This window comes from Echiichthys vipera (assembly GCF_963691815.1).
Source record: "Echiichthys vipera genome assembly, chromosome: 11".
Lineage (NCBI taxonomy): Eukaryota > Metazoa > Chordata > Actinopteri > Perciformes > Trachinidae > Echiichthys > Echiichthys vipera.
The window spans coordinates 4,410,548-4,425,547 of record NC_139836.1 but is presented as its reverse complement, the minus strand read 5'-3'; the positions used below and the strand labels follow the sequence as shown (position 1 = coordinate 4,425,547).

Here is a 15,000-nt window from a genome sequence, read left to right as displayed (position 1 = left end):
CGGGGTTTGAGACATAGAGCAAGAGGTCATCGGCATAAAGTGATACTCTGTGCTCAGTCCCATTCCTATATACACCAGTAAAAAGTGGTGAACTCCTAATGCGATAAAAGCAGCGCGATTAATTACAAAGTCAATCTACAGACGCGATTTGAGCGCGGGCGTCACGTTCCTCTCTTTACCCGCGTTACCAGCAACACATTAGACGCGAACATTGATGAATACTCGCGTCCAACGCCTCCAAAGTTAGTTCAAAATATTGAACTTTTCAGCTTAAACCAGTGACGCTGTGGCGCGTCAGCCAGTCAGTGTTGAGGTTGTGGTAATGGAGAGCGGTTCAATCGCAACGCCGGACAGCAATGGTGATAGGGGACATAACCAGCCTAATGTGGACGTATTCTCGGGTTTTGTCCGTCTTCATACTAATTTTAAGTCTCTTTGTTTCCGTTTGTTTCTCTCTGTAGATGTTTCGAGTCTATTTGTGGTCATTTTGCTTCACTCTGTCGTTCTTATGAGCCTCTTCGTGGTCGCTTTGAGCCTCTTTGTTGTCGTTTTGGGTCATTTTGCTTCACTCTGTAGTTCTTTTGAGTGTCTTCGTGGTCACTTTGAGCCTCTCTGTTGTCGTTTTGGGTCATTTTGCTTTTCTATGTAGTTCTTTTGAGCGTCTTCGTGGTCGCTTCGAGCCTCTCTGTTGTCGTTTTGGGTCATTTTGCTTCTCTATGTAGTTCTTTTGAGTGTCTTCGTGGTCGCTTTGAGCCTCTTTGTTGTCGTTTTGGGTCATTTTGCTTCTCTATGTAGTTCTTTTGAGTGTCTTCGTGGTCGCTTTGAGCCTCTTTGTTGTCGTTTTGGGTCATTTTGCTTCTCTATGCAGTTCTTTTGAGTGTCTTCGTGGTCACTTTGAGCCTCTTTGTTGTCGTTTTGGGTCATTTTGCTTCACTCTGTAGTTCTTTTGAGTGTCTTCGTGGTCACTTTGAGCCTCTTTGTTGTCGTTTTGGGTCATTTTGCTTCACTCTGTAGTTCTTTTGAGTCTCTTTGTGGTCGCTTTGAGCCTCTCTGTTGTCGTTTTGGGTCATTTTGCTTCACTCTGTAGTTCTTTTGAGTCTCTTCGTGGTCGCTTTGAGCCTCTCTGTTGTCGTTTTGGGTCATTTTGCTTCACTCTGTCGTTCTTTTGAGTCTCTTCGTGGTCGCTTCGAGCCTCTTTGTTGTCGTTTTGGGTCATTTTGCATCTCTATGTAGTCTTTTATTCTCTCTGTAGTCCTTTTGAGCCTCTTAATGGTCGAGTTGTTGTCTTCGTAGTTGAGTCTCTGTGTGGTCATTTGTTTGACTTTCCAACCAGAACCAAACAAAGAGTCACTTCAGCCAGTCACTCAGGTCTCGGGGTCCGTGCGCCTGAGCTCACCTGTGTTCAGTCATCCTCCCATGACTCTTCCAGGTGAACCTACAGTACGTTCACAGCTTCTCTCGTCACTAACTCACTCTAACAAACAACACTTACACGACTGACTTGTGTGCAGAAGTGAATTTCCTACACACACAACACATAAGACACTTTATGAGTATTAGTGGTACCAGGTATCCATGTGCTCTGCGCTTCACGTGATTTCTGTCTCTTTATCTCCTCTTCCAGTTCTGCTGTTTCAGTGTCAACGACGCTGATTCTGGACGGAGACAAACAGAGGAACGCAGTCAGGAAGTTTTTATTTAAGCCTCCAATAAAACTTCACTTTCAAAACATCGACGTCACATCGGGAATTCACACAAAAGGGTTCAATGTGATTATTTTAAACAGGAAAGAAAAACTCCAGGTCCCCGTAACATGAATAATATAAAAACAGAGGGAAAAAATGTTTTATTTCCCCCTGCGAGATGAATAAAGGAATTCTTCACACACACACACACACACACACACGCACGCACGCACGCACGCACGCACGCACGCACGCACGCACGCACGCACGCACGCACGCACGCACGCACGCACCTCTCCCTCAGGTGGGCGGCTCGTCTGTGACAGGTCATCAGTGATTTGGGGTGTGATGTCGAGGCCGCCACAGCTCGCCGCGCCCTCCCGACTTCCTCCTCCCTCCTCTGCAGCGCCCCGATGACATCATCGTACTCCGCCTTTACGGTCAGCAGTAGCCTCTTATAGGCCGTCGCTCGTCCAATCACCTGTCGGGAACAAGACGAGGAGAAAACATTTACACAAGTAGTTGAGTGAGCGGAGACGGGCAAACACCAGAGTCACTATAGGCCGAGCATTCACTCCATGGACTGAGAGAAAGGAGAGGAACGCCATTCAAACACACGCCCACATGGCTACGCTGCTCCTTGATGCTAACATCACTTTCATCTGCACTTAGCTGGAACGGCTAACACTAATGGTTAACTGTAGCTTTAGTCTTAATTACCCTGCATGAGTCATCACTTGACATGGAGCAGGCTGATCGCTGACACACTCGGCAACAAACCTGGCAACAAACCTGGCAACCCGACTGCTGGAGTTATTTTTTGTTGTTGCGACGACGATCTTGAGACACTAGATGGCGGAGTTCTGCTCATTATACGTATTCAACCTTTAAGTCTTTTCTATTTAGCCGCTATACTTAGGGCACATTAAGGGACTACTGTTCTTTTATATATATATATATATATATATATATATATATAATATGTATATATATATATATATATACATATTATATATCAGTCGTCCCACCATGTGCCCAAAGATTACAGTGCTGTTCGAAAGTATGTGAACTTCTTCCCCGGAGTTTGGGTTTTGTCGCCTCGCAGGTCTCTGCTGATGGTGGTGGTGCCTGCTGCCGTGGTCCTGCATGACGCTTCCTGCTGCTATTATAATCTATAACCTTAGCTGTGCTTTATTCTACTATTCTGCTGTATCAATAAGTCATTTTCACATTACTATAGATATAGTTACTGGAAGTGTGTCCGTCTCTGTCTTTGTCTCTGTCTTTGTCTTTCTCTGTCCATCTGTCCGTCTTTTCTCTCTCTCTCTCCTTCTCTTCCTCTCTCTGGTGCAGACAGATGTCCGTCCTCCACAGAGCTGGGTCTGTCTGACGTTCTTGTCTGTTATAGTGAAGGTTTTCAACGCCACCGTACTCTACGGGGGAATTGTTGGGTCTCTGTAAATCATAAAGAAGTCATAGAGTGTGGTCTTTACCTACTCTGTAAACTGTCCTGAGATCACTGTTGTTAGGATTTGACCCTGTAAATAACACTGAATTAAATTGTAACTTTTTTCCAAACTCTGTTGCATTATCGACTCAATTTAAATAAATATCTCTCTTATTCCTCCTCAACCTACACACAATACGTCATAATGTTGAGGCAAAAACAGATTAAAAAACTGAAATATAGTTTTTTGAACCGTTTCCTTAATATCCTGAAAGTTCTCAGCCTTCTTCCATTAGAGTTCAAGAGGAAAATCATCCCTTAAAGAGAGCCAAACACCTACAGTAGGTTAATAAATGTACTAAGTTACACCCCAGCACTTTATTTAAGTGGTAAATACCTTATTAAACACGGAGCGGTAGGTGATGTACCGCAGTTCTGGACACTTCTGGGCCACCGTACTTCTCTCCTGTTGGATAAACTCCTCCAGAGACCGAAAAAAACTCTCGTCGCTCCCGGAAAACGACATTTTCTGTGTTTGGTGACTTTCTTCGGTTGTTGCAGATGAACTGCAGGTGTTTTCTGGATCAGACATTGTTGTTTTCAGACCTTTAATCTGTTAATTTACGCTAACTCTCTGAATCTCCTTGCTGTTCGCCCTTTCGCTCATGTTGCTATGGTTACCACGCAAGTGTGCCTGGGAAATACGTTTTTTAACTTGTCTTATTTATGTTTAAGTGTTCTGTATATGTTTTTTTTAATTATATTTACTAAATGTATAATTCTATAAATATTGTTTAACTATATTTTTAATATGTATTATTTGTTTTACCCTAACTTTCCGTGTCCAAACTAAATCGTGTTGCTTTTCGCCATTCGCCCGTGTTGCTATGGTTACACCATAGAGTGACACGGAAGTGTGCCTGAGATTTTTTTTTTTTACGTATTTTGTCTTATTTATGTTTGATATATATATTATATTTACTAAATGTATTATTTTATAGATATTGTTTAGCTATTTATTTTATAGCTAGCTATCTAACTTTCTGAATCTTCTTGCTTTCCGCCCGTGTTGCTATGGTTACACCATAGAGTGACACGGAAGTGTGCCTGGTATTTTTTTTTTTTAAGGTATTTTGTCTTGGTTATGTATGTTATATATATTATATTTACTAAATGTATTATTTTATATTTATTGTTTAGCTATTTGTTTTATTGCTAACTATCTAACTTGCTGAATCTTCTTGCTTTCCACCGTGTTGCTATGGTTACCACGAAATTGTGCCTGGGAGATGCGTTTTTAACAAATTGTGATTGTTTCTTTAATTAATGTTTAGGTGTTATATATATTTTTTATTATTTATTTATTTATTTTAGAGGAAGCGGTGCATCAACATACAGAAGAAAGAGGAGATTTCTAAGTTATTTGCTGAATTTTGGACCGATTTACAAATGTATGGATTTGTTAAAAACTTTATTGTCTCTTGTCTTGTCTTGTCTCTACAAGTACAGCAAAACGTGTGTGTTTGTACGCGGCCATGGACCTTTGCTCTCTTCTTTTTATCCCCAGAAAAACAAAAACAATCAGCGTGATTTCATTTGAATATTTGCCCATTTGTTGTTTTTCTTCTATAGACGTTCAACCCGACACAGCGCCGTGAAAGTTAAACAGTTGTAAACACAGTACCATCAACAAGGATACAAACAAAGCACATTTGTTGTGACAATAAAATCCCATTAATTAGTTTAATTATTATTAATTTAAGTCAGTCAGTAACTCTGTCTGTGCACCTGCTGCTGTGTGTCAGGAGGGTTTATTATTCCCACACATTCAGTGCAGTTAAAAAAGAATAAACAGTCCAATAATGTGCTGGGAAAATGTATTTTTACAGTCGCCTTTATTGTTAGAAGGGGAGAACTATGAAAAATAATAACGTCCCGGACATGGTCGAAGACACAGCGGACCAGCATGTTTACATTTATACATGTCTATGTACAACACTGCACAGCAACTCTCAGGGAATAAACTCTCACTTCTCAAAGTGACCCATAATTGAAATGCACCTTTCTCTCTCTTGCACATTCAAATCCACATAGTATATTGTAATATAGTGTTTATCTGCGATACTGTACTTTTATTTTATTGTTGTTCATATTTTGTATTTTATCTTATATCTTATTTTTAGCACTTCTGATTGCTCTGTACCGCTGCTACGATGACCTCATTTCCCCTCGGGGATAAATAAAGTTATCTATCTATCTATGCTGGAGACGCCTATTTTGAGTTCGATAAATGTCCTTTTTTAAAAAAAATAGAGACTTGTAACATCATTGTGACATTTTTATGATGTTATTTGAGGGAGCAAAGGTAGCATCAGCTCTAAATATCGGCAGTCCGTATCGGGCGGATTAAAAAAAAAAAATCGGTATCGGCTGTAAAAAAATATCGGTCGATCCCTAAAAGAAACCATCTTTGACCCTAAAGTTTAGGGTCAAAATAATATATGCATATAATATTTAAGGGAGAGTTTTAAATATATAAATTAAACATAAAGCGTATGTGAATGGGTTTAGGGCCTAAACCCATTCACATACGCTTTATGTTTAATTTATATATTTAAAACTCTCCCTTAAATATTATATACATATATTAATGACTCTGTTTGTTTGTCGTTATTGTTTTGTATTAAATAAATCAATAAATATTTTTTTAAAAGCGTAAATATGATATTTTCGATCAGGCGCTGTGCGCGGGCGCCCCTGCCCGTGCGGACGCGGGCAGAAAACCCCGTGCGTCGCCGCTGGAAGCCCTCTTCTCATGATCCGCCATTAGAGAGAACCTGAGGTAAGCTCGTGCTCTCCGGTAAAACCCGCTTTTCTCCCGAAAATAACGATTTTAACGGAGAAACTTCGGCACGAACGGGAAGTTTAAAGTGTTGTGTGTGTGCACGTGCAGGTGGGTCCAACGGCAGGATGCAGATTTTCGTCAAAACCCTCACGGGGAAGACCATCACCCTCGAGGTGGGTACCCGCGCTGCGTTCAGGGGCTGCCGTTACTCCGAGTGTTAGCGACGTTACCGTCAAATTAACCGAATAATGTCACATTTAATAAACTTTAAATAAGACTCAAACTACCGCTAACGTGCTTTAATGCAGCTGAGGTGATGTTTGTATTGACTTAGCTTTATAATTTATGCTAACCGGCTAAGCTAGCTGTTACGCAGAGCACCGTAAACACGTGTGGCAGGAAATGCTTCATCCTTAAAGTAACATTTTCAAAGTAAAATAATAAATTTGGTGTTAAAGACGCGTTTGAAGTCTTCTTACCGAGCATGTGTTGGCAGATTTGACCGGAAAGTGTCATGGCCGACATTTTTCTTTTAAAGATACAACACACCGGCTTCATGCGCTGCTGGAAAATACCTGAAAAGTGCTTTAATTATGGAGAAAATGCTTCTATCTGCATTTGTTTTACTACAAACGGCTACAGATAAATAAATAACTTATAATCTAGTCGTAATTTTCATTGTCTATATCAGGGGTGGGTGGATCTGGTCCTGTAGAGCCACTGTCCTGCATGTTTTAGGTTCCTCCCTACCCTAACACACCTGAGTCTACCAATAATCAAACTGTGACGAGCATCAGCTGCTTGATAACAAGCAGAGCATCAGACTCAGGTGTGTTAGAGCAGAGAGAAACCTGAAACATGCAGGACTGGAGTTACCCACCCCGTAGAAATGTGTAATTTCCTTTTAGGTGCTGGAAAAGCCTGAAAATAGACGTTAAAGTGCTTGAATTTGACTCTGGAAAAGTTTTACAAACCTTGAATATAGACTGCTTTTATTCACATGTTCCTTAGTTATATATCTATCTCTATATCTCTTAATTTATAAATAACATAAATCAAAATGTATAAAGGCAGTAAAACATGGAAAATGGTGTAAATTTGAAAATGCCAAAAGTGATCCAATCATTTTTTGCCAATTTGATTATTTTTAATCTTTGAATCGTGGTCAAATATGATTTAATATCTGAATCTTTAACAACCTATCAAAGGAGGGAAGTTTAAGCCAAAAAACAATGATGAAATTAACTCAGTTTAATCTGCTGAACACTTAATAATATAATAATAATATCTGTGTTGTCATGTTTCCAGGTTGAACCTTCAGATACTATTGAAAATGTCAAGGCTAAAATCCAGGACAAAGAGGGTGAGTTACTTTAACTAAACATTTGTTATTTGCAGATTCATTGATGATAAACTTGAAGTGAAGTCATTTTAATGTCTTTGTAGAAATATGTAATGAAAAGCTTGAATTTGTCCTCGCAAAAGGAGCCGAGGTGTTTAAAAGATAAACGTTCAAATCATTTTTATTTAGTTTAGAGTAAATTGTAAAAGCATTTGTCATGAGGTAGATTATAGGGGCCATTTTGTTATTTTTAAACTAAATATTAATTGCAACAAAATCTGGAACCTCGTCTTTTTCCTCCATGAATAAAATCTGGGTGGAAACTCTTCAGCGACTGCGTTGTGACGTCTCGACGCGCCCAAAGTGTGCGTGAAAGAGCGGCGTGTGCGTGCGCCACCACGCTGTGTGGTCTGACGTAACACCCTTTCAAAATAAGATATCCGGGTCCAAACGCTCCGTTGTATCAAAGGAAATTAAACGCCCGAACATGTGAACAGTTACGATCCACTCTTTCATCAGTTAGACTCTTTTTCATCCATAAGAGGTGAAACGACAATAAGGCTTTTAAAAACTCAGATCGGTTCAAACATCGAGGAACACGGCACCGCGGCGTTTGAGAAATACGAGGTTTGGACCCGGAAGTTATATTTTGAAAGGGTGTTATCTGCTGATGAGCATCAGAGGTCGTTGTCAGACTGTTTTAACCCCGGTGTCTCTGCAGGAATCCCTCCTGATCAGCAGAGGTTGATCTTCGCTGGAAAGCAGCTGGAGGACGGGCGCACGCTGTCCGACTACAACATCCAGAAGGTGAGAGGAGGACGAGGACGACCCCGCGGAACTTCTGCTTCCACGGTTTAAGCGTCATTTATCGTGCGCAGAGTTTTTACGTGCTAACAATAACGCGTCTGCTCTGCAGGAGTCCACCCTTCACTTGGTGCTGAGGCTGCGCGGTGGCGCCAAGAAGAGGAAGAAGAAGTCCTACACCACCCCCAAGAAGAACAAGCACAAGAGGAAGAAGGTCAAGCTCGCCGTGCTCAAGTACTACAAGGTACGGACGCTTGACCCGTGTTCATCCTGTGTCGTCGGTTTCTAAATGTGAAGGAACCGACGCCAGAATAAAAACGCGTGTCTGAAACGAGTCGATTTGCAGAAAGACGGCGATTCTTTTGTTGATAAATAACAAAGTGAATCTGTGTTAAACGACCTTTTCCCTCCGCAGGTCGATGAGAACGGGAAAATCCACCGGCTGAGGCGCGAGTGTCCCGCTGACGAGTGCGGCGCCGGCGTCTTCATGGCGAGCCACTTCGACCGCCACTACTGCGGCAAGTGCTGCCTGACCTACTGCTTCAACAAGCCCGAGGACAAGTAGACGCTTTAAATAAAGACGCAAACGTTTTGACACAACGCAAAGAATCTGTGTTTGAATTCTTCAAGATTTATGAAATAACGGATCGAGTCACGGGGAAAACGGGTCTGAGGGGTTTTTCTCTCTCTGTAAAATAAGTTAAATTGGTTAAAAACTTAATGAACGTTGACGCACAGGGGTCGATCCAAGTCTATTTAACCTCCAGAGCAGCTCTTCTTTGAGTCAAGTGGAAAAAACTTAATGTAGACTTTCTGTAGGATTCTCTAAATACAAGAATTTGCCTCATTTAATGTATTTAATAAACATTTAACAACTTTTGATACCAAATAATCTTAATATCAGTATTGAACTTTGGACGTTTCATGGTGAAAGGCTCCAGATGTGTCGCTGTTTGAGCTCAAATTAACTTTACAATGTGATTTAAGAATCAGGACAAAGTGATTTTTAGTCTGAAATCACAAGAAACTGGATTTATAAAGAAAACGTACTGATTTAAATGAGTTAAAGTGAATCAAACTTAAGTTTAGGACTTTAAAAACGTTCAGAAATGTGTTTTTCTTAATGCGTTTACATCTCAGAGAATCTCACGTTAACCACTTTAATCCTAGAATATTTAGGATTTATTAGCGGGGAATAAACAGTTTTTCCCTTAAATGTGACTTTAATCTCACTACCTGACTTTGTCAATTTAAATTCTGAGTCTTTTCTGTTCACCCTCCGACTGTAATTCATTTATTTTAACCACAGTGGCCTTAACTCACCATATTTAATGAAATGACATTTTGCAAGTGGTAATGTTTCAATTTCGACCTCTTTTCTAAGTTTAATTTTTATTTTGTCCTGAGTAATTTCTTGAGTCTTATTGCGACCTTTTGACTTAATTTCTCTTTTCGTGGCAGAAACAAAGCACAGGTGGAAGCAGCAGAGTGTGTTTGTACTAAAATAAGGTGATTTTAAAACTGAAAACGTACTGATTTAATGAGGTAAAGTGCATAAAACTAAAGTTTAGGACTTAAAGGTTCAGTTTACATTTCAAAGAATCAGTTTAATCTCAGAATATTCAATATACTTTAAATTCTAGATTTGTTAGCGGGTAATTTCCAGTTTTTCCCTCAAAATCTGACTTTGTAAATTTAATTTCTGAACCAGTTTTTCTCTGATTCCCCGACTCCACCTGTTATTTATTTTAACTACAGTGGCATTAAAACGCCATTAAATTACAGTTTGCAAGTGGTGATGTTTCAATTTCTCTTAATACAAAAAATTAGATAAACATTTAACTTTTAAAACAAAATAATCTTAATATCAGTAATAAACCGGGGACGTTTCACTGTGAAAGGCTCCAGATGTGTCGCTGTTGGATCTCAAATTAACACTTTACTATGATTTAAGAATCTGGACAAAGTGATTTTTAGTCTGAAATCACAAGAAACTGGAGTTATAAAGAAAACGCACTGATTTAAATGAGTTAAAGTGAATCAAACTAAAGTTTAGGACTTTAAAAACGTTCAGAAATGTGTTTTTCTTAATGCGTTTACATCTCAGAGAATCAGTTTAATCTCAGAATATTCAATATTCTCTGCTGCCCCCGTGACCCGACCCCGGATAAGTGGATGAAGATGAGAAATTCAATATTCTTTAAATTCTAGATTTATTAGCAGAGAATTTCCAGTTTTTCCCTCAAAATCTGACTTTGTAAATTTAATTCCTGACAGTCTTTCTCTGATTCCCCACCTCCGCCTGTTATTTTATCTACAGTGGCCATAACACACCATATTTAATGAAGTTACATTTTAAAAACGTTCAGAAATGTTTTTCCTGCACATTTATATCTCAGAGAATCAGTTTAATCTCAGCATATTCAGTATTCTTTAAATTCTAGATTTATTAGCGGGGGAATTTCCAGTTTCCCCCTCAAATGTTTGACTTTAATCTCAATATCTGACTTTGTCAATTTAATTCCTTAAATTCTGAGTCTTTTCTGTTCACCCCCCTGAAACTGCAATGTATTTATTTTAACCACAGTGGCCTTAACTCACCATATTTAATGAAATTACAGTTTGCAAGTGGTAATGTTTCAATTTTTAAAGATCGTATCTTTTCTACGTATTTTTTATGTCCTGAGTAGTTTCTCTAGTTTGTCTTATTGTGAACTTTGGATTAAATGTGTTTTCGTGTCAGAAACGAGTGAGAACAGAAAACAAAGCCCAGGTGAAAGCAGCAGAGAGTGTTTGTACTAAAATAATGTGATTTAAAACTGAAAACTGGATTTCTAAAGAGAACGTACTGATTTAAAATGAGGTAAAGTGAATCAAACTTAAGTTTAGGACTTAAATAAAGGTTAGAAATGTGTTTTTCTTTGTGTGTTTACATCTCAGAGAATCAGTTTAATCTCACATTAACCACTTTAACCTTTAAAATATTCAATATTCTTTAAACAGTTTTTCTCTGATTCCCCACCTCCTGCCTGTAATCTATTTATTTTAACTCCAGTGGCATTAAATGACAGTTTGCAAGTGGTAATGTTTCAATTTCTTTACAGATTTGCTTTCAATGTTAAGATTTTATCTTTTCTACGTATTTTATCTTTTTTTAAATGTCTTATTGCAAACTTTTCATTTAATTTCTTAAATTCTGAGTTTCTTTTCTGATTAAACGTACTGATTTAAATGAGGTAAAGTGAATCAAACTAAAGTTTAGGACTTTAAAAAACGTTCAGAAATGTGTTTCTTTGTGTTAACATCTCAGAGGTTCAGTTTAATCTCACATTAACCACTTTAATCCTAGAATATTCAATATACTTTAAATTAAAGATGTCTTAGCGGGAATATCCGGTTTATTTCCCTTTAATGTGACTTTCATCTCAATATCTGACTGTAAATTTTATTTATTTTAACTACAGTGGCATTAATACAGCATCATATTAAAGGAAATTACATTTAGCAAGTGGTAATGTTTCAATTTCTGTACAAATTAGCTTTAAATTTTTACAGATCATATGTATTTTACGTATTGTAATTTTTTTAATGTCTTAATGTGAACTTTTGACTTAATTTCTCCTTTTCGTGGCAGAAACGAGTGAAAACAGAAACAAAGCAGCGTTGTTTGTGTACTAAAATAAGGTGATTTACTTAAAAATTGTTACATTGGACTGAATACAGAGTTTCATTTCCTTGGTAAACTCATAAAAGGCACCGAACCAGATGCTGCACAACAACAACAACAACAACAACAACAACAACAGGGAAGGGTTACATGTTAGAGGGGATTCTTATATTACAGAGACACACTCAAGGTACTGCCCTTAAATACCAACGGGGACGCGCGCACACTCTCTCACACACACTTTTTCACTTACACGCACGCGCACACACACTTTCTCACACACACACACACACTTTCTTGCACGCACACGCACGCACGCACACAGTCCTGCTGAGGAGACAACATAGTTTAAATGGACATTTGATGTGATGGTGTCCAGGGTTAGCCTAGCTTAGCACAAACACTGGGAGCGGGGGGAAACTGCTAGCCTCCCATGAACAGAGAAATAATCCGTCTTCTAAAACTGCAGCTTAAATGTGTCATTGTTACGTTTCCGTGTCTACATTTGTTTCATAAACCGGATAAAAACACTTCAGTTGTTTGTCTTTTGATGGAGCTAGGCTAACAGTTTCCCTCCACTTCCATTCTTTGTGCTAAGCTAGGCTAACAGTTTCCCTCCACTTCCATTCTTTGTGCTAAGCTAGGCTAACAGTTTCCCTCCGCTTCCATTCTTTGTGCTAAGCTAGGCTAATCACGTTCAGGGGCCGGCTGTAGAAACGATGTGTACGCACAAAAAACCACGCATGCCCTCTTCCACATATTTCCTCTGACCAAAAAAAGGGCATGTATGTGACGTTGGGGGGAGGGGCGTACGTCCATCTGGCTGACGTTTACCTCAGAGGAGAAGTGAGGGCCAGAGGCTAGCTGTCACTCAAGAGGCCACGCCCCTAATTATTCATAAACTTTAACCTCCAATGAAATAAAAACTAGCCTTGTACAAAAAAAATGGACGCCGTATCGGGGCCTAGTATGAAAAAAATAAATAATTTACGGACCTGTAGGAGGGGGATAATGCTTTGAGAAAAAGTCGCAGATTCACAAGATTAAAAAGTAGCAAATCTACAGGAAAACGTCGCAGAGCATCGGACGTCGTAGCCGCCTTCATTCTCTCTAATCTTCAGCAACGTATTTGTCAGTTTCCTGCAGCAGCGTCTGAGTTCGTCCTGAAACGAGTTAATCAAACACTATTTTCACAACGTAAATCTCGTAAATCTGGGACTTTTTTCTTGTAGATTTGCTTCTTTTGAATCTTGTAAATTTTACTTTTCTCGTAGATTTGCTACGTTGAATCTCGTAAATCTGCGACTTTTTTCTCGTAGATTTGCTACTTTTTAATCTCTTAAATCTGCGAGTTTCCGTGGGTTTGCTACTTTTGAATTTCGTAAATCGGCGACTATTTTCTCAAAATATAACCCCCCTACTCTGTTTCCGTAACTTTTTTTTATACTTAACACGCCGTCGTATGTTTAACATGGGGCTCAATGAGAAACTGCTCTGTTATGAAACCTGCCCCTAGTGGACACTCAGAGAACTGACGCTGACGGAGCTTCCTCATTGGATCAAACAGGAAGTGGCTGTGGGCGGGCTTGGTTTCGTTGAAGTTTGACTTCTACCAACGTTTCATGGAAAATATCGGATTAGGGCCGAACGTGCGTCGGACGTTTTGGCTCCGCCCACTGAGGTTTAACTCGACCAATCATATTTCTTTTCTGTCCCCGGCTGTTCGGTCTGAGGTAACACCCTTTCAAAATAAGATTTCCGGGTCCAAACGGATAAAAAGAGGTAAAATGACAATTACGTTGTTTTTTTTAAACTCAGATCTGTTCAAACAACGGGGAACACGGCGCTGCGGCAAGGCTTGGAACGGAAATCTTATTTTGAAAGGGTGTTACGTCACGACTGTACAGCCGGATAACCGCTCAGTCTCCTGACAGACAAGACACACAGACAGGAAGTGGACAGACACACAGACAGGAAGTGTACAGACACACAGACAGGAAGTGGACAGACACACGGGCAGAAAGTGTACAGACAGACAGGAAGTGTACACACACGGACAGGAAGTGGACAGACAGGACGGCAGACGTCTCCGTGGCAACTCCGTCGTCGTCTCCTGGCGTCGGCGCCACTGCAGCATAGTGTCCTGGTTTATAGGCACGGCATCTAACGATAACACTTATGTACACATTAAAATTCACATATTATAATAGTACCTTTGTTTTATTATAGTTAACTCGACTTTCTTAGAGTGGAGATATATTTCCGTATGGCAGGAGAACTCGGTCCTGAAGAGAACAACAACAAAATTGGCGTGCGTGTGTTTTTTTCTGAGCGTTTTGAAGGAAGTGGAGGAAGTTGATCCTTTAAAAAACAACAAAAAATAAAATCTGTGTTCGTTCACAACGGGGCCCGCCTCCTCTCCGTCAACATTATCGTCTTGTTTGGCTTTCACAGAAAGCGTCAAACCTGGAGGAAGAGGAGGAGGAGGAAGAGGAGGAAGGACTCCATGTTTGTTTCCAGACAGACTGAAGATGAAGGAGGAGGAGGAGGAGGAGGAGGAGGAGACGCACAGTTCTGCCCTGAAACGGGTCCATTAATATTATTATTACTCTCATTAATAGCTCCCAACCTCTCCTCCTCTTCCTCCACCTGATGAAGAGGAATGATCCTGATCCGGTCAGCTGGGATGAAGAGGAGGAGGAGGAGGAGGAGGAGGAGGAGGAGGAGGAGGAGGAGGATGGACTCCATGTTTGTTTCCAGACAGACTGAAGATGAAGGAGGAGGAGGCGGAGGAGACGCACAGTTCAGCCCTGAAACGGGTCCATTAATTCTCATTAATACTTTCAAACTTCTCCTCCTCTTCCTCCAACTGATGAAGAGGGATGATCCTGATCCGGTCCGATCAGGTGGGAGGAAGAGGAAGAGGAGGAGGAGTAGGAGGAGGAGGAGGAGGAGGGCGGTCAGATCTTGATGTCCTGGGACTCCACCATCTTGGCGAGCGTCTTCTTCACTCTGAGGATGGTGAGGCGGGAGGCGGGGTTATGAGCCCAGCACTCTGACATCAGCTTCAGCATGGCCCGGAGGCACTGTGGACACACACAGACACACACACACACACACACACACACACACACACACACGCACACAGAGAGAGAGAGAGAGAGTAACGTTACATTCACGAGTTCAGAGCGAAGATTCCCAACGACACGG

General features: G+C 40.3%; 3 protein-coding genes across 5 annotated transcripts in view; 1 reads left to right on the top strand and 2 right to left on the bottom strand.

Moving 5' to 3' along the window:
- The window catches only part of LOC310953930 (clathrin heavy chain linker domain-containing protein 1-like), a gene marked incomplete at both ends in the record, with an annotated part of 7,942 nt that extends 4,284 nt beyond the window's left edge, over positions 1–3,658 (bottom strand). Inside the window, 3 exons of the mRNA XM_083923195.1 lie at positions 1,567–1,655; positions 1,979–2,166; positions 3,530–3,658. Coding sequence (XP_083779321.1) covers positions 1,567–1,655; positions 1,979–2,166; positions 3,530–3,658 — 406 coding nt within the window. The remainder of the gene's footprint in view (positions 1–1,566; positions 1,656–1,978; positions 2,167–3,529) is intronic.
- Positions 3,659–5,938: 2,280 nt separating this feature from the next.
- rps27a (ribosomal protein S27a) lies at positions 5,939–8,723 on the top strand. The gene is made up of 6 exons (XM_083922523.1): positions 5,939–5,974; positions 6,086–6,150; positions 7,286–7,340; positions 8,041–8,126; positions 8,236–8,367; positions 8,539–8,723. Exons 2-6 carry the CDS (start codon positions 6,103–6,105, stop codon positions 8,686–8,688), a joined length of 471 nt encoding a protein of 156 aa, XP_083778649.1. The 5' UTR covers positions 5,939–5,974; positions 6,086–6,102; the 3' UTR covers positions 8,689–8,723.
- Positions 8,724–11,795: 3,072 nt separating this feature from the next.
- LOC310953474 (bone morphogenetic protein receptor type-1A-like) overlaps positions 11,796–15,000 on the bottom strand; it is a 59,225-nt gene continuing 56,020 nt past the window's right edge. For all 3 annotated transcript variants that reach the window (XM_083922519.1, XM_083922521.1, XM_083922520.1), the window contains exon 13: positions 11,796–14,876. In XM_083922519.1, coding sequence (XP_083778645.1) covers positions 14,751–14,876 — 126 coding nt within the window. In that variant the 3' untranslated portion in view covers positions 11,796–14,750. The remainder of the gene's footprint in view (positions 14,877–15,000) is intronic.